Source organism: Notothenia coriiceps, unplaced genomic scaffold (assembly GCF_000735185.1).
Source record: "Notothenia coriiceps isolate Sejong01 unplaced genomic scaffold, NC01 NC01_scaffold00026421, whole genome shotgun sequence".
Lineage (NCBI taxonomy): Eukaryota > Metazoa > Chordata > Actinopteri > Perciformes > Nototheniidae > Notothenia > Notothenia coriiceps.
In genome coordinates, this window is record NW_011359122.1 from 589,082 (window position 1) to 612,381 (window position 23,300).

Genomic DNA, 23,300 nt, shown 5'->3' on the forward strand with positions numbered 1-23,300 from the left:
AAGTTAACTTACGTACGTTCGTCGTACGTAGTACGTACAACACACACACACACACACACACACACACACACACACACACACACACACACACACACACACACACACACACACACACACACACACACACACACACACACACACACACACACACACACACACACAAACTTTGACGCGTACACATGGGCACACATCTGTCCCTTTCACTCTCTGTTTTTCTTCTCTTTAACGCTAAAGCCGCTTCTTTGTTGAAAGGGATTTTTGTTGTTGTTGTAATTTCTCCTGCTGTGATCCTGACTCTTTCTTTCGTGTCACTGAGTAAGGGTTTGTATTGCCTGAGACACACACAATACTCAGACCCATATCATTTATCTCCCTCTAGCAAAATGAAAGGCAGCTCTGTTTTCATTAGTTGTGCAGAATTATTATTTGATCTGCAGTATCAGACTAATATAAAGCTCAAAGTGTCTCGGTATGACTTTATCTCCACTGAGTGTTCATTTATGTTTCTATTGATCCTTATTATTCACATCCTGTCCTTCTCCATCACTCCTTGACTCTTCGTTTCTCTCTCTGCAGAGTATGTGGTTGAGTTTGAGGACCAAGGTTCGAAGGAGAGTGGTTGGGAAGAGCTGAAGAGAGTAATAGGAAAGAAGTCTCGTACTAACCTCCCTTTGTGGCCCTACATGTCATACCGTTTCCGCGTCATTGCCATAAATTATGTTGGAAAGAGCGGTCCCAGCGAGCCATCCGAAATCCACAACACACTTGCCGAAGGTTAGAGTCACTGTTTTGTAACCACAGTTTTTCATACTCGATGCAACCCCGACTGACACCACAATTAACTTTTCTCCAATCACAGCTCCAGACAATAACCCTGCAGATGTTAGGAGTGAGTCCATAGACCCAGACACTCTGGTCATCACCTGGGAGGTACTGTACATCTGATACGTGAACATACTAATTATCTAAAGCAACAGCATCACACACTCAAAGAAAGCATTGGTGAATAATTGGTTGCTTTTGCTCTCACTACAGGATATAGACCAACGTAACTTTAACGGACCTGACTTCAAGTATCGGGTGCTGTGGAGGCGAGTGGTGGGCAGCGGGCCCACCTGGCACACCAACTACACAACCACGCCAACGTTCACAGTCAGTGACCTCAAAGGCAGCTTCTCTGCCTTTGAGATCAAAGTTCAGGCTGTCAATGAGGAAGGGAAGGGACCTGAGCCAGACCCTGCCATTGGTTACTCAGGGGAAGATGGTAAGATAATATAAAAAAAAGTTTTCCAGCTAATTTTCTTTACTGAAAGAATCTCTCCTTCATTCTCACCCTCCTGTTTGTCTTTCAGTTCCATTGGAGGCTCCAATGAATGTGGGTATTGAACTGATAAACAGCACTACCCTCAGAGTGAACTGGGCAGTGATAGAGAAAGAGACAGTCAGAGGACACCTGTTGGGGTACAAGGTACTGATCCTGTTATCCTTTGTTGTTGGCCTAACTTATTCAGCCTGTCCTCATGAATAATGCATATGTTGCATTTTCAGCAGAGGCAGCCAGATCTTAGCCTGGCAAGGGCTTCAGAGTTCTCTTTGTTTCAAGGTTGTGACAAGAAGAGCCTTTTAATTTTTATTTGAGATGATATTACTTTCAGGATGTATCCCGCTCTGGTCCCACTTCCTCCCTTTATCTCTTTTGGGTTATTAATGCATGAGCCATTTAACACACGTTATCCTATTTAAATCCCTTTAGAAAACACAGTTGTATTGTCATAAGAAAATAACAACAATGAATTCCGGCATTTGTGGGATGAAAATATATTACGTTATATATATATATTAAGCTGTGGCCGGGGAAATTATAAAGAGAGTAACAAATCTGAATTTCAGTGATTACATTTACAACAAAATAACTTTGATATTTTCTGAGATAAGAAAATCATCTAGGCTAAATTCTTTCAACTACAATGGCCCTGACACAATTCATTTTCGGGATTTAAAAAAATTGTTGAAACGTTCAAATTCCCAAACCCATGACTTTCCTTTTTAACAATTTTATCATAACTGATTTTGTTGCGCCAGGTTTACGTGACTAGAACCGGCTCCAGGGGCCACCACCGAGGGCAGAGGTCCAGGGAGCCGGAGAGCCCCATGGTGGTGGAGACCACCGAGGAGAAGAAGCTGATCAGTGACCTCAGACCGTACTCCCACTACGACCTGGCTGTCACTGTGTTCAACAGCAAAGGAGAGGGACCCCCCTCTGAGACGCTGTCCTTCAACACTACCGAAGGAGGTGAGAATGATAAAGAGAGGAAGAACCGTATCGAAAGAGGGATGGGGCGATGTGGCTGAAATGGGGGGAGGTGATGGATGAAGCAGGTGAGGAGGGAAAGACAAAGGCAAAGGGAAGGATGGATAGTGGATTACAACAGAGGAAATTGCACTCCATTATTGGCTGAATGGAGGTCAGTCAAGAGGAGGAGGAGGGGGATTATTGAGCTTGCACTTGTTGGAGGAAATAGTTCACAGGGGATCAAAACAGTATCATAATTCCTTTTAAAGGTCCCATGTCATGGCCATTTCTACTGATCATAATTTCGTTGTTGAGGTCTACTAGAATAGATTTATATTGTGCAATTTTCCAAATCACATTGGTTTCTCATACAGCATCTCTGTATAGTATTTGTATTCACTCTCTATCCTAAACCAACGGCTTGTTGGAAATCCTTAAAGTTACATAACACACAAGGGGACGGGTAATAACCAGAAAAGCAACACATGGGACCTTTAAGCCATGTGCATTTTAATGAGGACTGTTTGTGTTCCTGCTAGTTCCCGGTCCTCCCATGTCCCTGATGCTGGACAGCCAATCAGAGACAGAAATGACCCTCCGCTGGACGCCACCTGACCATCCCAATGGAGTCCTCGTTAGATATGCCCTGCAGTACCAACAGAGTGAGCATTGTTACCCCTATTCTACAAATATCAGGCACATTAATTATCCTGTTTAATATGTGGTTTTATGATGCATCAAAGACACCAATAAGAACGTCAGCAGTGGACTGACACCAACCAATACTTTTCAAATCAATACTGCTAGAAACATGTCAAAGCATAGCCTCCTAATGATGCTCATCAGTCAGACAATGTGTTACCCATAACGAACCATGTTGAAGATCAAGTTGTGATTGAATGTTTTTTCTGCTGTCGGTGATCAGTTGTGGAGAGTGAGGACAGCCCCTTGCAGTTAGAGTCAATAGACGACCCCACAGCCACTCACTTCACCCTGAAGGGCCTGGACCGCCACAGCCACTACCGTTTCTTCCTGAAGGGGTGCACCGCTTTAGGGGAAGGAGAGGCCATCATGAGGGAGGGTGCAACCACGCTGGATGGAGGTACAAACCTGATTAACACAAGAGCAAATTAGAGTAAAAATTATATTGTTTTCCCATCTTCCAAACGTCAGAAAGTATAAAATGCCCTAGGATAGACCTTTTATATGAATTGTGTATAGTCTGAAATTATGTCAAATAGCCATATAATGGTATCTTGGCTCAATTGTTGAATGTCACATAATATAATCATGATCCAATATGCATCCAGAAATGTAGCAAAACTATTATATAACTAAGAGGTGATAAGAGAGCCTTTTCCAAAGTTTGACTTTGAAAAAAACCTGTACAAGATCCCAAATGTGATTCCTCTATCTGAATGTCTTGCAGCGCCTCCTACAAACATCCACTACTCTGCTGGGGAAAACTCTATAAACTTCACCTGGGTGGCCAAGAAGAGACACAGGAATGTTGACTTCCATATCCACTATCTCAACAAAAATGGTATAATATCTACACTTTAACTCCATAAAAAAAACCTTATTATGTTCAACTGTTAACAATTAGAAAAGAAAAAGGAAATCGATGCTCATGTCATGTCTCTGCAGATGGAACTAAATGGAAGAAAACGGAGAAGGTGGACTCTTCTCTGTCTTTCTTCCAGCTCCAGGGCCTGACTCCTGGCTCTCATTATCGTGTAAAGTCAACCTACAGCAACACCACCTTCTGGGAGACTGACATTGACACAGAGGGAACGGGTACTATGAGCGTTCTGGCTTCATTCATCCTCTTTCTCTTTCATGTTTCTCTGCTCTCTCCTTTGGGCTTCCCACATCTAAATATAAAGCCATACCCTGCAGAGAGTGTATTGCACTTCTTCCCACTGCCTGTGAAGAGCTTTCAAAGACTCTCGAACAGAGAGCTTGGTTAGCCATATGAAAAGATCCATTACTCGTGTTTGTTTGGGGTATTTTTCTGTTTTCTTTGTTTCCCCAGTGTACAGCCACCCTGTCAGATTGCATAACGCTCTGTCTCTTTCGCTCTAGATTTGTGTCCCTCTTTTATTTTATTTTTCCTACATTTTTTATCCTTTCCACTGCTCTGATATTTTCATCCTGTATCCCCAATATGAAAAAACAAGCTATTTTTTCTTTCCTTCTCCCGGTTCTTTTCCCTATGAAGAAGTGACGGAGGTGGAGCCCAGCTTTGCTCCACAAGGCTGGTTAATCGGCGTTGTGTGTGCCATCTTGCTGCTGCTGCTGATACTGCTCATCCTCTGCTTCATCAAGAGGAGTAAAGGGGGGAAATACTCAGGCAAGTGCCTATCATGATACGTGTTAAGCATTAATCAGGATAGATATTACATGATTACATTTAAAATGGTTTCACTGTGACAGAAAATGGTAAAATCCAACTTTTCTTTAGGAATGTATTGTTTTCTCTACTCTTTCTGTGTAAAAATAACAGTGTTCGAAAACTGCTGTGTCATACTCTACGAATATGCTGTTTGGGGACGGCCGACAGTCTGGAGCCATAAAGCTGTATAATAATACTGCGTTAGAAAAACAAGCCAAGCAGCTACAGAAATGCACCATAGTGAACAAGATTTTTCTTAAAGGGGACCTATCATGCAAAATGCACTTTGTGATGTCTTTTATACATAAATATGTGTCCCCGGTGCGTCGGGGAACTCATGCAGCGTCAGAAAATAAAACCCTCTCTCTTTTCCTCCGTACCCAAATCTTTTAAAAACAGGGGTACAACGAGCGGATACAGATTTGCTGCTGATCTGACGTCAAATCGGCAGCGGACCCACAGAAAATTGCTATCAGAAACAATGCCTGACTTTGTTTACATTAGCAAGCCTCGCTAACACTCAGAGCTAACCTGTACTGAAGAGCACGTGTTTAAAAAGCAGGAAATAAAAAAAAGAACTCACCTTGTGATAAACCTGCAATACAAAAAGCATTTGAGCTCCATACTGTTTCAGAAATAATCTTTGATGTGGTTTAAACAGGATGGCGTTTTATCACAGCAGAATTTAACTTTATCTCCGGTAGAATTCTGATCAGGCATTAGCTCCGCCTCCTCTTTTTTTTTTTTTCAAGCTAAGGACCCAACATCCGCGTTTCTCTAACAGGGCTGCAATAGAGGGATATGAGCAGTATGAGGCCTGGCTACAATGGGTGATCTGTTTGGTATTTTAAGCAAAAAACTTCACAGACATGTTTTGTACGGGTATGGCCCTACAATATATTTTTTAAATATAGCATGATAGGTCCACTTTAAGATAGGATCGTGTTTGAAATCTCTACCAACCTTCTCCCTTGGAGCCTTCACATGAAACATGTCGTGAAACAGACCTCGAAGCCTGCACTTCCTTACTGTGACAGTAAGAGGTTCTGCCCTAAAAAGGACTGTGAAATAATCATCTCAAAGCAGGAGAGTAACTGCAACCTGCAGGCTAACTGTCTGACTGGTCAGAGAAAAGAGGCCTTTGATCCGTTTCCACAGGAGGGAGAACACGTGTAGATTTCATTGACTGAGCTAGAAGCAAGGAGTAATTGAAAAATAAATCTGACCATACCCACCGGCATTATACTTCTAAGCGATTAATTATTTAAATTGTTTGGGATTAAAACAGAATATTCAGAGCTGTATTGATTATACTGAAAGTCAGATGATAAATTAAGTTAAACATCAAACTTTAAACCACATTTATAAAAAGATGATATCTCTAGATTCTCCACAGACACAAACTCCTTTTTTCAAACCTATCTTGTTGTGAGACAGAATGTCATTATCGATGTCTGAGACAGTAGCTTAGAGAGAAACATGGTTGAGATCTTACTGATAATAAAATCCAATAATCTCCTTTGCAGTGAAAGATAAGGAGGAGGGTCCGATGGACTCGGAAGCTCGGCCCATGAAGGATGAGACTTTTGGAGAGTACAGGTTTGTCATCTGAATGCAAATCGTCCTCTGGTGTTTGTTTTATACATCATTTAAATCCCAACTCCTAACAAAGGCCTGATTCCCCTGCAATGCTTTTCCTAACCCTCTGTGTCCCTCTCATTGTCCCTCCTCTCCCTGACGCCTGCTCCTGTTAAGCAGATCTCTAGAAAGGTATGCTGCGATGTTATTTGCTAACCCAAACTCACTTATTTAGTGTCCCCTGGCAATGCTTGACTTACCCATTGACTTTCCTATAACATTTTGTACAATCGTGTATTATGCTGTATTTGGGCTGCAACACAAGTATTTCCCCTATCATTTAATCTGATGTTATTTTTCCATCTTTTAGCCAAAGGTGTCCTTATCAAAGATCTTGTTTGGTCCGTCGAAAGCCCAAACATACACATTTGCTAGAATGTAAGACCAGTAGTGGAAGAGATACTGAGATATTTAACTTTAGTAAAAGTAGAAATATATCACTGTAGAAATACTCGTACTACATATACACATACAGGTAAAATCTCATACTACTACACATACAGTACAGGTGAAATCCCTGCATGCAAAACGGTACTTAAGTAAAAGTATTCAAAATGTAATTGTAAAAAAGTTTAATTTACCAAAATAAATAAAGACAACAATGAAAATGGCCAATTGAAATACAATATATGACATATTTTTTATATTATAATTATTGATTAAATAATGTTGCAGCCCATTTAATTACATTTTAATTTTAATTAAAGATTATATTGCATATATTTCTTAACAAACTGCCAAGTACCTTGTTAATTCCTTCTGATATAAATAATAAGATCATAGTTTTTGATTGACTATAGTTTGTATAATGTAAATACTTAAGTACATCACATGTATTCCTAAGAATTATATTAAGAATAATGTATTTAGTTACTTTCCATCTCTATGTAAGACCAAGAAAAGCAGGACATGAACTATCTCATTTTGGAATTACTTAAAAAAGTTAGTTGAATATCATAATATTTAATCTACTAATTCATTGTTTTGTTTGTTTTCGTTTGCACTTGTTGCCGCTCTTAGTATATTCAGCTTGCATGTAGGCATATAGCGGGATGTTTTCAGAGAGAAAGATTTCTGAATAATAATGTCACCCTTTTTTACATTCCAAATAATAATATGTCTTGCTTTTTGACCTCCTCTGTGCTATCACAACCTGTAGTGACCTTGAGGAGAAGCGCACTGCCAGCCTGCCGTCCCTGGGGGAGGAGAGCAAGCTGTGCAGCGAGGACAACCTGGACTTCAATGGCAGCAGCGCCATCACCACGGAGCTCAACATGGATGAGTCTCTGGTCAGTCAGTTCAGCCGGCCCAGCGAGGGTGGGGATGCCCTGCATGGCCTGCCAGACAACTCCCCGCTCAACCCCCCCGCTGTCTCCCCGGCTACCAACGGCATGCCCAACTCAGTCCCCATCCTTGATTAAGCCCCTTCGCATCCTTTGGGGGCCGCCAGACCTCAACATGTCAACACTAATGTGCCCATACGCTCCTGTTCCCTACCGACTTGCTGATCTGTAGTTTACCGACTTGATACACAATCAATATATTGACTATCCAGATGCCCCTGGCAGTCATCTGATCGACTGGACTGTTTTGACCAAAGGCGTGTCCAAAGTAGTGGACAATGTGATACAAAGTTTGACTGACCTGAAGATGTCCTTTGACCCCCCCCCCCCCACATCCCTCCTTTTATCTGTCTCGTTGACATCATGACTAACACTCATTTCTCTCCCTTTCTTTCTCTCTCTCTGCAGACAACTCTAAAGAAAGATAAAGACAGACTGTGCTACAGGTAGAAATATCAGAGGGGTTGTAGGGCCGATCCTATATATAGATGCAGAGTAGAGCATTGAAAGATGAGGCTGATGGTAGAGCCTTGTGCGGGGAAACAGACAGCACATCCTGCTGTCAAAAGTCTGATATTTATCAGGCCTTATATTAATTCTCACATTTGTATTTTTTTTTACCATTTGACGTCTCAGATTGTACCTCCAAGTGACATTGTTTTCTTTTTTCTTTTTTACTAATGAGTCATTTTTGTTATCTGCTATTTTTTATTTATATCATAATTGTTTCATATTGTTTTCTACACTATTTATATACAACTCATGACTTCTGTTTATTGACATATTACTGAAATCAAGATGTTTTCATTGAAACTAAGTTAAGCCAAGTTTCTTACTATAAATAGCATTGGATGCATTAAGGGGAACTTGCTGTGAACACGCTGAGTAGCATCTGGTGTATATAGCTGCATCTACATCTATCTATTTAGCCATAATACAGTATTATAGATATGTACATGCTCCTTATAAGTTCCTGTGCCTGCTGGGTCTGCATAGAGCACCAGATTGATGTCATTACTCTCTCGCCTTCCCACCAGAAGTGTAATGTCATTATTGGAAATGATATTGTAATTTTTTTGTGTCGAGACCTATGTGTAGCTTTCTGTATGTGTCTTTGTCTCTTTCTACACTGTATTAAAAACATTGTTGTCTCTAATTAACAATCTTTTCCTACCTGTTCATCTCATACTTCGCTAACTGTTTGAGGAGCAGTATTTATGTATATTTACAGATCAGAGAGTGGAGTCTTGTGGGCAGACACTCATGTTTTATTTTCAGACCCTTTTCATTGCAAGTTGATATTGCAGACAGGTGTAATTATTGCCAGTTGATGTATAATTAAGGCAAGCAGTTGGTATTTACATCAAACACAGAGAATGTATTCTTTTCAGAGCTGGGCAGACATTGTATTTACATGCTACTGATTAAAAGAAGATCTGAGCTACAAAATGCTGGAGTGGTTATGTGAAGAACCGTCTTTTTTTTCCTCCACAGAATGTAAATACAACCCTTAAAGATTGTTTTGATGAACCCAACCATGTTTGATATAAAAATGTGAAAATGTGCAGGTTTGAAACCACTTAACTTAGTTTAAAGTGTTGCAAGTTGTAATTTTTCTTCTTTGTACTATTGCTATAAATGCAAACTTTCCACTTTTGACAAATAATTGCAGTGAAATTTGGCTGTTTTAGCAAAAAAAATGTTCATGGTTGAGGTGGGGAAAAAAATAAAAAGGGGAAACATTCAAATTGTTCTGTAGATGTTTGCAAACATATTGAAAATCCAAAACAATGTACATTAGTGTCATTTAGTGATAGTAGTAGTTCCATTTCAATAAAAGCTAAGATTGCGTTTATGCCCATAATGCATTGCAGCGCAGTGAATATCTGTGGAGTTTCAGTGTGGTGCAGTTATGAGATGCAGTGAGCTGGTTTGTGCATACCACAGGGAGTACCTATATGCAACATCGCTGCCTCAGTTCTCCCTATCCAAATAAAAGCTTGACACTGGCCAAACACCACCTGACAGTCCCTGAGGTAAAGTATATGGGATGTCTAAACAGGCTAGTGGCACTGAAGGAGGTGTGTGTAAACTCCCTACTGTTGGTTACACAGACACACTCAGGACAAATAAAGCTTTTAAAAAAAAAAAAAATCTATTTTCATATAGGAGTGAAGAAGGCCACACAATATGCCAATATTCTAACTTGACTATCTGCTGCTAAACATCTGTGTTTGTCAGTGTTCAGGGCAAATGTTAGCTTTGAATGAGGAATGAGTGTACACACACAGATACTCACTCGACTGCCACTCTTTGCTTTTCATGTGTCAAGGGGAAAGCTGAGGACACAGGCCTTTGCTTTTCCGCTCTTGTTTTCCCCCTTTTTTAATATCTCAAACATCAAAACCTGTAAAAAAAAAAAAAGAAGTGAATTGGTTTGATAAGAGCTGCTTCTTCACAACTCAAAAAAGCGGACAGATTTTAAAACAACAATGCCTGAGTAGGAGGGGAGTGGTGAGAGAAATGTGGTGAGAGGAATAAGGGGAGGAAGGAGGAGAAGGGAGTGCAGCCGGGGTGTAGATGTGCCTCTTTGTGGAGAGTGGTGAGCACAATGGGACGGATGGTACCTTCGGGTATCATTGCTGAATGACAAGAGTTGGGTTGAGCCAATATAACTGTAACTGCATTATGAATCTACCACTGTAACTGCATTTATGAGTGAAAAATAAAACATGTCCACTACAATCTGTACCAATAAAAGGGTTCCTTCTTTGTCACAAGTATCTGGGAATAAAATCCATGCCATGTCACTTTGAATTCAGCAAGTATGACTTAATGAAGATTCAATTAACATTGAGTGTGAGCAATTAAGATATTTTATTATCACATTGTCAGGGGGGGCAGTGTGGGGGTCAGCGGGAGCTGGTGTTGAACTGATGAAAGTAGTCCTTGCTGGGTTTGTTGGTGTAGAGCTTCTTGTTCAGGAACTCCTGACTGGGGACACAGACACAAACACGCAGTGAGAAACTGTTTACAAAGACTGTAATCTTAATCTAAATTCCACTTCATCACCTACCAGAATACATTTGCTGACTAGTGACCGAATAGTTTTGTTTGTGCTTACTGTTCCTGCTGCTCTCTGGCCAGCTGCATGTTGTAATGATCCGTCTGAATCCTCCTCTCTCTCCTCAGCTCTTCTGCTCTTCTGTCCTCCTCCTCTGCTTTTCTGGACAGCTTCAGCAGCTGGAGTTCCCAAGCTGCATTCTGAATCTTTTCAGCATCACGTTGTCTCTAAAGATGGCAAGGAAACAAAGTTCTAAATGATCAACCTGAGTGGAAGTGTTAGGACATGACAAAAAGGCTCAGGCTCAATCTGAGGGGTTTTAGAAAATAATATTTCTGCTTCATATAATATGCTTATTTATAGAAAATTACTTTTTTCTCTATTCTTGGGTAAGAAGAACTGATTTTTATGTATTTATACTTTTAGTATGTCTTTGGTCTCATCCTGTCAAGATATGTTTAAATGTACTCAAAGGTTATACAGGCCACAAACGGTCAATACATTAGTTTGCTGGTTCTGGAACATTTTAGACGTCTAACACAGATAATTTGTGTTCCTCCCTTCGCTAATATGCTTTTACTTCAATTTGACACACATCTGTGGTTTTATTTTAAGGGGTCGCAAGTCAAAAAGTTGGGAACCACAGTTCCTTAAAGATAGAAACAAATACTTCAGAGGAGCTAGCAGTAAAGAAAGATGGGACTCGACGATGAATCGCTCATGGTGCCTCAGTACCTCTCTCTCTTGGCGCTGTTCTTCTCTCTCCCTGTGGATGGCGCTCAGCTGCTTGGGGCTCATCCCCTTCCACCTGTCCACCAGGACCCGGGCCGCCCTCCTTCCTCCCAACTCTCTCTCCGCTGCCTCTGCACACTCTGTCATCATGTCGGATGTCAGAGTGTGCTGCATCTCTGCACGTTTCTCCATTTCCTCTCTCCTGTGCTGCTCCTTCAGTCTCTCTGCCCTCTCTGCAGTCTTCAGGGAGCAGTACATGGTGAGCATTATTACCACTGACCCAGAAACAGCTGATTGATCATTCCCTCGATGGTTTAAAATAGCAAGAGCTTCACAAAACCCACACCACAACATCTAATACGTGGTTATAAAATAGAGGAGCCAGCCATTTGGTGAATGTTCTCCTGAGAGATCCACTCAGTTAGTTATATTTGCTTGTGCATTGTGCATGTGAGTGGTTATTAGAGAAACCACATCATTGTCATGAAAAATACCATTACCTGAAGGATTTATAATGAGACCTCCCAATGGAGGACTCAGCCGAGTGCGTTCAGGCAAATGAGGGGACAGCTAAATGGGGGCTTTTAGAATCAGACAAGGCCCACGCATACATCAAAGCAGTTAAACCATGCATGTTGCTTGGTATCAAATGATATGATGGCTGCCTGCCTGCAGCAAGTGTGTGTACGCATCACTTAATATTTTCAATTAGCAATTTTAATTCCAAAATCCCATGTGAGAACAGCATGTCAGGGCTCAAACCCCCAGTGGATTTTGCTTTGAGAATCCACATCAGCGGGTGGTGTGTGTGTCCATCTGTGTGTGCACATGCGTGTACTGTACCAGAGCATGATTGTAGTTGTCGAGTGCGATGCGGGTAGCTTTCTTACACTCCTCGTCTAATGCATGTAGCTGAACCCCCCTCAGGTCCTGAAGCACCAACTCTTTGTTCACGATCATCTCTGTGACACACACACAAGTTGCAAATCACCTACTGTGGGTTTTTGACACCTGCATTAGAGGGAAAACTATGTATTCATAGTACAGAGCTCTTCAATGACACACTCATACATACATTACAGCTTCCAGGGATGTGCATCCATCAATGCCACCTGGCAATAAGAGCTGTGCGTAGGAGTATGTGATTGTTTGTGCAGGAAAGCATGAAGCATGTGTGTAATTTACAGAAGCTATAGGGTACAGAATGATAGCTCATCAGTGTCTACAGTGTGTGTATGTGCTTGTGTCTGTCTTTTTCCACCTCTTTGCTTTTCTCCCACGTGCTTTCTCTCATTGTCTTCCTTCTGTGTTCGTAGATCTCTGTCTGTCTTTTTCATTTGTTCTCTCCTTCTTTGCTCCTCTCCAATATCCTCTCCCTGTACATGAGTAAACAGTGCTTAATGTGGGGGACGTGATTATTTTGATAACATTTCCCTGGATTTTGTTCCACTTGACTTTCATGCAGATTAAGCACATACCTGAAAGAGTGTCATACTGGCAGGCCCCAGTTTACCCTCTGGAGTGGTGCTACTGAACGCCCCCTTCAGGCCACACTTGAGATCAGCATCTCGTGAGTCCTCTACACACTGATGAGTGGCCCAATACTGGGTCAGCTCAGCTTGCAAAGTGTCTTGTTTCTCTTTTTCATCAATGTCTTGCTGCAGCAGAGCTTCATCGTGATACTCTCTCAGCGTATCTGCAATTCAACAAAGATAAAGACACCTGGGATGAAAACTCATTATTGGTAAATGGTCATTTCGTAAAAGGAGAAGGCCTATGACAGTACTATTACAGGGGGACTCTAAAAAAATATGATCAACTGATTTAAGTTCAACCGCTCCCTGTCTCTCATCATTCCCACAGTTTACCGAAAGCTTTGTCTCGTTGTATCTCCATGTTTTGCTGGTGTTTTTTCTTCTGAACCTGTTGGTCGAGAGCAGAAACATCGAGACCCATCACACGGAGCCGAGTGTTGAAGATCCGGGCCTTACGCTCTGTTTCTGCAGACCTTCGCCTCTCCACAGCATTTTCTATGGACTGGTCTAAAGGCAAATCCACTTTGTACATTTTTTCAGTTTCTATGAGCCTGGACGGGAAAAGAAACAGCCGTGATTATTAAGGATCTTTTCTCTTTTAAGGATCACTTTGGTGCAACTTACTTTCATCAATGAAATCAACATCTACAATATCATTGTAAAAAAAGCATCCAAAAATATATCATAATATTTAAATCACTTTTTGTTATGCAAGTCAATTGTACTTGTATTTCTAAAATAATTTCTACGTCAACTGGTAGGCCCTACTTTTAAATACTCCTTATATTATCATTGTTTTTAGCAGGCCCCATGTTTGTGATGTGAGTTTGCAAGTCAGTTGTATATTCATTAGGTAGGCTACTACAGTGATCTAAGATCTAAATTCACAGCACAGCACTTACCTCTCAAGTTACAGATGTGTCCAAATTATTTTTGTTAATTTTGGGACTTAAAGCCCATATGTAGCTCCTCAGCTGGTCGGGTCATGTTGTGTTTGGATCATGGTTTGGATGCATCCAGTAACCATGGTAACTCGTAGTCATTTGTTGCACGCTTTGTGTAATGTTTAACATAAATCACGGATGTAGGTGGATAACCTGCACAAGTTATTTACGCTCTCAAGAATTCACATAACTTTTGTATAAGCCATAATAATAATAATAATTTAACATGACTGGTCGATAACGGCTCAAAATCCTGAGGTCTCAGTGTGGTCTCGCGATAAACCGCGAGGTTTCATGTCTCGCGCGCTCCGGGGTCTTCCTGTTGGATTGTAAAATGGCGCATTGTTGTCACAACTGCAGCGCGTCTATTTTCTATGGATTAAGTAGCTATTTAGATTACTAAACTTAATATGTACTCCATAATGTGACATATGCTAAAGTCAGCAATAGACTGGACAGAGGGGTTCATTCATTTGCGTGCATACTTCGTCTTTGAGATTGCTTGCTTGGTAAACATTATTAGCATTAGCTAGCTAACATTTTGTGCAGTTTTTTCAAGACAGCGGCACAAATCCAAGGAAGATGGGTTATTTAAAACTGATCGAGATCGAGAACTTTAAGTCGTATAAAGGAAGACAGATCATTGGACCTTTTCATAAGTTCACGGCTATCATCGGACCCAATGGATCTGGTATGTTATGATTGCAAATATTAACCCGCGGCTAATGCTAATTGCTTGTTAGCATTGGCTAACGGTAAACACGTCTGTCTCTTTTAATATCACAACATGTACTTTATGCCCATAATGTATGTCTGACTTGCCAAACAGCTGTTGACTACGTGTTAGAATATCTATCCTGCCATCTAACGTTACCATGCTGCACAATGTTATTTATTTCAATGTTTTCTTTTATGATTTGTGATTACCTACTTCAACACTGTTCCATGTGTGCATATCAATTACTGCTGTACATGACACATCTTTTTTTTCTGTGTGAACGTTTAGTAATATCACATTTTCTCTTGCAAAGTTATAGTTTATAATCTTTGTGATCAAACATTATGCCCAGCGTAATTAAAATAGAAAATAAAGACCCCTCCTTTGCACACCATCCAATGGAGTGTCACAACTAAAATCTGTCTTCAAAATGACCAGGTTTTAATCGACCCCTGTTTAACAGGAAACAATGTAATTCATTTGAAAATAAACTGTGTTTCGATTTTTGGAAGTAACTTAAGATGTAAATATTGTTGTTGCAGGAAAGTCCAACCTTATGGATGCCATCAGCTTCGTGTTGGCAGAGAAGACCAGCAACCTGCGAGTGAAGACTCTGAAGGATCTGATCCATGGAGCACCTGTAGGGAAGCCTGCTGCGAACAGAGCCTATGTCAGTATGGTGTACCAGGAGGATAATGGAGAGGAGCGCAACTTCACAAGGGGAATCATTGGTAAGATTATTGAGGGCCATGTTATGCATGAAAAACATTAAAACCAGAAATTAGAAAGCATACACTTTACAGCATTTAAAACAAGTTTTACTTAGATCAATAGTTTGATTGTTCCATGTGTCAAAGAACAGATTCACAGTTGTTAAAGTGCTACTGCCAGCACTCTTCATAATTAAGGATCACATTTTCAAACCGTTCAGTCAGAAACATTACACGTTGCTTTATTTTTCTATTTACGTTATCAAAGCTAGTTATGCAACACATTAAAATATGCAAATATATGGTTAGTATTAGAAACTTAATTGGACAGGTTTTTTGAAAGACCCCAATGCCATCCTGTATTTGCTATTTATAAGCCAATGTTTGTGGTTTTTTATCTCCTAACGTGCATTTGGTATTTGCATCAGGTTCCTCCTCCGAGTACCGAATCAACAGCAAGGTGGTGGGCCTGCCTGAATACAGTGAAGAACTTGAGAAACTTGGCATTCTAATCAAGGCTAGGAACTTCCTCGTCTTCCAGGTGAGAATCAAATCTCTAAATCTGAAATGTTTTTATTTGTAAGACTTGTTGTGGCATTTTCACAACTCAAATTCCCAAATGTTCCTTCCAGGGAGCTGTGGAGTCTATTGCCATGAAGAACCCTAAGGAGCGAACAGCTCTGTTTGAGGAAATCTCTCGGTCTGGAGAGCTGGCCCAGGAGTACGACCGCAGGAAGAAGGAAATGGTGAAAGCAGAGGAGGACACGCAGTTTAATTATCATCGTAAGAAAAACATTGCTGCTGAGCGCAAAGAAGCCAAGCAAGAGAAAGAGGAGGTATGTACTGAAATAACATTGACTTCTAAGCATTTGTATCCTGCTTGAACCAGCAAATAAAATGCTTCTTGTCAGCAAAATTCACTTTAGAGTTTATTTACCAAGATATCCTTGTGATTAATGTTGCAGTTTGATTACCTAAGTTGCAGCAAACAATGTCTTGTCTGAAATGTTCTGTATCCCCAACTAACGGTCATTGCTGCCTGTTCTGACCATGATACTAATGAAAGGATGTTTTTCTTATCTCAATGTTCCTGATTAAATAAACAACATTTTGTAAAAGATGTATAATATAATAATAATAATTTTAATTTTTATAGCGCCTTTCAAGAGACCCAAGGACGCTTTACAATGGGAAACAAAACAACAAAAATAATAATAGTCACAAGGATACACAGGTTAGAAAAAAAAAAATATATATATATAATTGACCTTACCACATTCTGTCTGTCTCCCATCAATCCTCCAGGCTGAGCGTTACCAGCGTTTGAAAGACGAGGTGGCCAGGGCTAGTGTTCAGTTGCAGCTCTTTAAGCTGTACCACAATGAGACTGAGATTGAGAAGCTGAACAAAGAGCTGGCCCAGCGCAACAAGGAGATCGATAAGGACCGCAAAAAGATGGACAATGTGGAGGAGGAGCTGAAGGACAAGAAGAAGGAGCTGGGCCGACTGATGAGAGAGCAGCAGACCATTGAGAAAGAAATCAAGTAAGTGACATCAATATTCTTCGCTCACTTCTCAGGTGACTCGCTGTACTTTATTTAAAGGTTGGGCTTGTATTAATCACTTGACTCTGCCCACAGAGAAAAAGACTCTGAGTTGAACCAAAAGAGGCCGCAGTACATCAAGGCAAAAGAAAACACCTCACACAAGATCAAGAAGCTCGAGGCAGCACGCAAGTCTTTGCAAAATGCCCAGAAGATGTACAAGAAACGCAAGGGGGACATGGACGAGCTGGACAAAGAGATGCAGGCGGTGGACTCGACCAAGCAAGAGTTTGAGGAGCGGATGGAGGAGGAGGCGCAGAGCCAGGGCCAGGATCTCACCCTGGAGGAGAACCAGGTCTGGTTTATTTATACTTTATTGGTTTTTAATACATGTAGATTTTATTTAGTTGAAAATGAAACACTACACTTACAGTTTCGTGCCATCCGCCGTCAGTTGCCTCAACAAACTGTAGGGATAGCACTCAATGGATTCATATGTTTGTGACTGTGTGTGTGTTCCTTGTGGCTTTGTTTTGATATTGATGTTCCATAAGTGGAAGCATACTGTGAAAATCACATTCCTTCCAACAGATAAGAATAATATAATCTTTCTGGACTGGTTCTAATTATTAAGTTAGTTATTCATGATTTTTTTAAGATGCATTAAAACTCTCTAAGATCCTAACTGACTGCATAGTGTTCGATATGGCTATCTTTTTTGGAATAGGCAGTCTTGGCTTCTCAAAATGAATTCTGTAGCTCAACATTAAAATGGTGGTGTATATATAGAAAGCTAGCACATGCAAATCCCAGGGTTAGTTATGCGAGTTGTATCTCCAAATATTTTTTAAATGTCACTAAATCACATTAGTTTTAAAATGTAGATGGCTTCGTATGACCCATTGCTCCTCTCTCCCCCCCCCCCCCCCCCATCCCCCAGGTCAAGCAATACCATCGTCTGAAGGAGGAGGCCAGTAAGCGAGCTGCCACCCTGGCTCAGGAGCTGGAGAAGTTCAACCGCGACCAGAAGGCCGACCAGGACCGCCTGGACTTGGAGGAGAGGAAGAAAGTAGAGACGGAGGTAAATAAGATAACGATGGCATGTTAGACCCTCCTCCGGCTGAATACATTTGATCTGAGTTACAACTTACTTTGTGTTGTTTCCCTTCAGGCTAAAATCAAACAAAAGATTCGTGAAATTGAGGAAAACCAGAAACGTATTGAGAAATTAGAGGATTATATCACCACCAGCAGGTATGCTGCTATCATTTGTTTTGTGTTTGAACAGTGTTCAGTTTATTGATCTCACAGGTTTCTCAATTGTTATTTTGAATTCACTCTTTTTTTTCCTGTTACTCTTCAGGCAGTCACTGGATGAGCAGAAGCGCATGGAGGAGGAGCTGACGGAGGAGGTGGAGGGTGCCAAAAGGAGAATTGATGAGATCAACACAGAGCTTAACCAGGTGGCCTAACACACACACACACACACACACACACACACACACACACACACAGCAAAATATCATGAAATGAGTTCAAATGGTGGCAACTTAGCTGAATGTCAATGATTTCAGAGTAAGAGACCATTCAGTACCTTATAAAAACAACAACAACAACAACAACAACAGTGTCATAAAGCAAGACTTAAACCGGCACCTCTAGCTTACCTGAACTATACTGAGCCGAAGAAAACTAAAGGACTCCAAGTGATGTTTCTCACAGCAGACATTTCCACATACCAGGAAAAACTAAAGTGTGACGAATGAAATAAATGATTGCTATGTTTGCCAGTAAACCAAGCATGCACTGACACTAACACCTGTGTTTGACCGGTGTGAAAATGTCACCTGGGAAAAGTCCATATCTAATCCCATTATTATTGGCTTTTGTTGTAGGTGATGGAGCAGCTGGGAGACGCCAGAATCGACAGACAGGAGAACAGTCGCCAGCAGCGCAAGGCGGAGATCATGGAGAGCATCAAAAGACTCTACCCTGGCTCTGTGGTGAGGCAACTGTCATAGTATCCAGCACAATCATATCATTCTTATGCTTGGAACACTTCCGTTTCCCTACTTCTAATAATTCAAGGGTTGAATAAACAGGTTGTTAAAAAAAGATGCCACTCTGTCTCTCTTTCTGCAGTATGGTCGTCTTATTGACCTGTGCCAGCCCACCCAGAAGAAGTATCAGATTGCTGTGACCAAAGTGTTGGGCAAGAACATGGACGCCATCATCGTTGACTCAGAGAAGACGGGCAGAGATTGTATTCAATACATCAAGGAGCAGAGAGGAGAGCCCGAGACCTTCCTTCCTCTCGACTACCTGGAGGTGAATACTAGACCTCTGCAGAAAGCCTGTGCTTTCTGTTTCCTTGCCAATTTAATGCACTTTTACAGCCAGCTATCTGAAAACGTCTCAATGACAATTTTAATTGAAAACCTGTCCCAATGTTCTTTTCCCGTCTTATCAAAGGTGAAACCAACAGATGAGAAGCTGAGAGAGCTTCGAGGAGCCAAACTGGTGATTGATGTGATCCGCTATGAGCCTCCACACATCAAGAAAGCCCTGCAGTATGCCTGTGGCAACGCCCTGGTCTGTGACAACGTAGAGGATGCACGGAGGATCGCTTTCGGAGGGCCATACAGACACAAGGTATTTGACTTGATTTAGGTGAAGAAGGGTTTGAAAGCTAACATGGAGATTTATTTGTTGCGGTTTTTCCGTCTGACCTCTCCTCTCTCTCTGTGTCCAGACGGTAGCCCTCGATGGAACTCTGTTCCAGAAGTCTGGAGTCATCTCTGGAGGAGCCAGCGACCTGAAGGCCAAGGCCAGGCGCTGGGATGAGAAGGCAGTCGACAAGCTCAAGGAGAAGAAAGAAAAACTCACTGAAGAGCTCAAGGTAACTTTGATTACAAGTCAGGGTGTCCGCGGGGTCTTAAAAAGTATTAAAAGTTGACATGACATGAAAAATGTGTGAGGGTGATGACGTCAGAGCATCGTCCTATGTGCCGGCGCTTAGCCCCGGACAGCCCGGCCCAATTTAACCCCTGGGTATTTGTGAGGGAGCTCCTATAGCATTACCCCGCTGAAGCTCACCAAAGTTTAATATATTTCATAGTTCAAAGTTTTGTTAATTGTTTTGTTTATTGGTCAAATACTGGTTTCTAATGGTTTCTGAGGAGTTTTACTGGAATGAAAGAGCACAGAGTCTACAGAAGCAACAAAGCAGCATACTGCATTAAACCTGACCTTCACAGAGAGGTTGAAGTTCATGTGGAGAGGAGGCTTCAGTAGTCTGTCTGCACTCTGTTTAGTTGTGCTATCTTACAATCAATATAGTAAATGTGAGGTAAAGTGTGTCGCCAATGTAACCAGTTAGAACTCAAAGTTGCGATGAGGTCTTAAAATGTATGGAAAGGGTCTTAAAAAAGGTCTTAAAAAGGTATTAAATTTGACTTCAGGATTCCTGCATATACCCTGCAAGTGATCATCTCTGTCTGCTGATCGTCAGGATTTTTAGAAAGTTTTTACATTCAAAAATCCCATCCCAGAAAGCCCTCCAAATGTCAATAGTTTTTGAGCTTTAGTCCCTGACTGCAATGTACATTCACATCAATGTTGTTTTTCTCTGTAGGACCAAATGAAGGCCAAGAGGAAGGAGGCGGAGCTGCGTCAGGTGCAGTCTCAGGCCCACGGTTTGCAGATGAGACTCAAGTACTCCCAGAGTGATCTGGAACAGACCAAAACCCGCCACCTCTCCCTCAACATGCAGGTACAGCCTGGCTAACCTCAGTATCTGCCTGACTGGTAATGCTGTAGTGACTGTTGCATGTAAACATGTCCTATTTGTGTCATGCAGGAGAAATCTAAGCTAGAGAGTGAGTTGGCAAACTTTGGCCCTCGCATCAACGACATCAAAAGGATCATCCATTCCCGGGAGAAGGAGATCACGGACCTGCAAGACCGCATGAACCTGGTAAGAATAACAAAGTGAGGTCTACTCAGATCCCTGTCTACGTCTATGTGGCCTTTCATTAAAGTCAATATAAATATGTGTGTGTTCTAGGTGGAGGATGAGGTGTTTATTGAATTCTGTAAGGAGATTGGAGTGAGGAACATCAGAGAGTTTGAGGAGGAGAAGGTGAAGAGGCAGAATGAGATTGCAAAGAAGCGGTGAGTTTGGTAATGAGGCCGTTTAAGTGAACCTGTTTCTCCCATGTGTTCAAACCGGACACTGACACAGCACCATTTTGCTTTAGTCTTGAGTTTGAGACCCAGAAGACCCGTCTGGGTATCCAGGTAGACTACGAAAAGAACCAGCTGAAGGAGGACCAGGAGAAAGTCATGATGTGGGAGCAGACTGTCAAGAAAGACGACGCTGAAATAGAACGACTAAAGAAGGTAAGAACATGAAGTGAAGGATAAAAGCTTAATCTCTTCATTTTGAAATCAGGTTGAATTTCATTTGTGTGTATTTTTGTCAAATTCCTCATCTATCTGCAGGAGGAGCACAGACACATGAAGATCATTGATGAGACAATGGCCCAACTCCAGGACCTGAAGAACCAGCACCTCACCAAGAAGTCTGAAGTCAACGATAAGAACCATGACATGGAGGAGATCCGCAAAAAACTGGGTGGCGCCAACAAGTAAGTGTCTGCAAACACTCAAAATCCCTAACGCCATATTATATAAACATTACATTTGAGTTGTGCTGCAACATAGTGTTTGTATCTTCCAGGGAGTTGACTCAGCTCCAGAAAGAGGTCACAGCCATTGAGACCAAACAAGAGCAGAAGCGCAGCGATCGTCACAACTTACTGCAAGCCTGCAAAATGCAGGACATCAGGTTGCCTCTGCGATCAGGAACAATGGATTATATGAGCCAGGGAGAGGTATACAACATCACACTATTAAAACTAGGGATGCACCATATTGGTTTTTTGAAACCGATACCGATAACTTCCTGCTTCTCAAGACCGATACCGATAACCGAAATAATATAATATATATATATATATATATATATTAAATGTACCTGTAGTTTTTGCACACCTGGTGGTAAAAAAGAAGACTACCATCATTTTCGGACTATAAGCCGCGCCTTTTTCCCATTTTTCGACGCTGCGGCTTATATAACGGTGCGGCTAATCTATGGATTTTTACAGCTAACGGCCACTAGGGGACCTCCTAAATCTATGGATTTTACAGGTTACAGTCCACCACCTTTAACTCTATGGGCTCTATGGCCGGCCCGCGCCCCCCACCTTTAAGCGGCGGGCTCCAGCAGGAAAAGCTGGAGGCCGGAAAAGAGTGAGACAGGTAGCGCGCAAAAGTAAAAGTGGAACCGAGAGTGGTACGAGAGACAGAACGAGAGCAAGACAGACAGACATTACGAGAGCGAGACAGTTTGTCCCCGTACCACTGGTTGAAAACCACTGCTGTAGATCACTGCCGGTACGTGCGCTGGGAGCGCACCGTTTAAGTTTGAAAGTTGAAAAGTTTGTGTGTCTGAAACGCTATGTGATACAGTACAGTTTACACAGCACATGTTCTGTAGCTACTATTGCACTAAATGGTAACACTTGAATACGTTATGCAAATATGCAACTTGTTTGTTGAAATGTTAATAAATGGGAGCTTCCTCAAACAGCCATCTCTTTCCCGACAATTCCCCTCTGTGCACGAACCCTTACATATGGTAATTAAACATTAAAACACCTGCGGCTTATAGTCCAGTGCGGCTTATATATGTACACATCATTCAATTGAGCTGCTGCGGCTTATATTCAGGTGCGCCTTATAGTCCGAAAATTACGGTAGTAGTGAGCAAATGACATGAGCATCACTACTATGAACAAAACAAAGCCAAGAACAGTTTTGACTCTTCAAAGTGACCATATTTATTTTTTTATTTTTAGTTTAGCAGCGCAGGCTTCTTCGTACACTTTTAACACACCATCGTAGCGATGGTGATGTTTCAGGTGACTAATCAGGTTGGAAGTATTATAGCTCGTTGCCTTTTTCCCTCCTCGTGGAACTTCTGCATTGCATTTGTTAATACNTTTGTGAAAAACTCCCCTCTTCCTAAACCACTAATACCACAGTACTGGTAAAACGGGAGGAGCCGAGTGAAAAACAAGCGCCCCTCATCCCAATCCACCCACACCGCAGTATTTTTTTCTTTTTTTTTACCCAAAAATATATTATATATTATATATTATCGGGGCTATTAATACTTTTATCGGGTTTATCGGGATGACGTCATAATTCCTAATATCGGACTGATAATTATCGGGCCGATAATTATCGTGCACCACTAATATATACACACAGAATATATATTTTGAGATAGATATACACTAGTATTAGACGCAGTCAAAC

General features: G+C 41.4%; 3 protein-coding genes across 3 annotated transcripts in view; 2 read left to right on the forward strand and 1 right to left on the reverse strand.

Moving 5' to 3' along the window:
• Nucleotides 1-574: 574 nt before the first annotated feature.
• On the forward strand, nt 575-10,093 carry LOC104956856 (neural cell adhesion molecule L1-like). Its single transcript, XM_010784412.1, has 13 exons — nt 575-774; nt 860-930; nt 1,036-1,264; nt 1,353-1,468; nt 2,083-2,293; nt 2,833-2,955; nt 3,219-3,395; nt 3,723-3,836; nt 3,941-4,090; nt 4,515-4,646; nt 6,215-6,287; nt 6,447-6,458; nt 7,486-10,093. Exons 1-13 carry the CDS (start codon nt 684-686, stop codon nt 7,745-7,747), a joined length of 1,761 nt encoding a protein of 586 aa, XP_010782714.1. The 5' UTR covers nt 575-683; the 3' UTR covers nt 7,748-10,093.
• Nucleotides 8,293-14,096, reverse strand: ribc1 (RIB43A domain with coiled-coils 1). Its single transcript, XM_010784411.1, has 8 exons — nt 13,903-14,096; nt 13,334-13,551; nt 12,944-13,161; nt 12,727-12,841; nt 12,309-12,427; nt 11,469-11,705; nt 10,794-10,960; nt 8,293-10,663 (listed from the first exon to the last, which is right to left on the reverse strand). Exons 2-8 carry the CDS (start codon nt 13,530-13,532, stop codon nt 10,582-10,584), a joined length of 1,137 nt encoding a protein of 378 aa, XP_010782713.1. The 5' UTR covers nt 13,533-13,551; nt 13,903-14,096; the 3' UTR covers nt 8,293-10,581.
• A 156-nt stretch (nt 14,097-14,252) lies between these two features.
• smc1a (structural maintenance of chromosomes 1A) overlaps nt 14,253-23,300 on the forward strand; it is a 39,272-nt gene continuing 30,224 nt past the window's right edge. Inside the window, exons 1-19 of the mRNA XM_010784513.1 lie at nt 14,253-14,635; nt 15,205-15,393; nt 15,801-15,913; nt 16,005-16,208; nt 16,678-16,916; nt 17,013-17,271; nt 17,857-17,997; nt 18,088-18,170; nt 18,280-18,379; nt 18,812-18,919; nt 19,059-19,244; nt 19,389-19,568; nt 19,669-19,815; nt 20,551-20,688; nt 20,776-20,892; nt 20,983-21,089; nt 21,176-21,317; nt 21,420-21,565; nt 21,658-21,811. Coding sequence (XP_010782815.1) covers nt 14,527-14,635; nt 15,205-15,393; nt 15,801-15,913; nt 16,005-16,208; nt 16,678-16,916; nt 17,013-17,271; nt 17,857-17,997; nt 18,088-18,170; nt 18,280-18,379; nt 18,812-18,919; nt 19,059-19,244; nt 19,389-19,568; nt 19,669-19,815; nt 20,551-20,688; nt 20,776-20,892; nt 20,983-21,089; nt 21,176-21,317; nt 21,420-21,565; nt 21,658-21,811 — 2,862 coding nt within the window. The 5' untranslated portion in view covers nt 14,253-14,526. The remainder of the gene's footprint in view (nt 14,636-15,204; nt 15,394-15,800; nt 15,914-16,004; nt 16,209-16,677; nt 16,917-17,012; nt 17,272-17,856; nt 17,998-18,087; nt 18,171-18,279; nt 18,380-18,811; nt 18,920-19,058; nt 19,245-19,388; nt 19,569-19,668; nt 19,816-20,550; nt 20,689-20,775; nt 20,893-20,982; nt 21,090-21,175; nt 21,318-21,419; nt 21,566-21,657; nt 21,812-23,300) is intronic.

Coding starts and splice junctions, on each gene's coding strand:
- ribc1 (XM_010784411.1), bottom strand. CDS start 13,532: ATGTACAAAGTGGATTTGCCTTTAGACCAGTCCATAGAAAATGCTGTG. Junction 13,162..13,333: donor ACAACGAGACAAAGCTTTCG/GTAAACTGTGGG, acceptor GTTGAATTGCAG/ATACGCTGAGAGAGTATCAC. Junction 12,428..12,726: donor CGTGGGAGAAAAGCAAAGAG/GTGGAAAAAGAC, acceptor TGTGTGTCACAG/AGATGATCGTGAACAAAGAG.
- LOC104956856 (XM_010784412.1), top strand. CDS start 684: ATGTCATACCGTTTCCGCGTCATTGCCATAAATTATGTTGGAAAGAGC. Junction 775..859: donor CCACAACACACTTGCCGAAG/GTTAGAGTCACT, acceptor CTCCAATCACAG/CTCCAGACAATAACCCTGCA. Junction 1,265..1,352: donor TGGTTACTCAGGGGAAGATG/GTAAGATAATAT, acceptor TTTGTCTTTCAG/TTCCATTGGAGGCTCCAATG.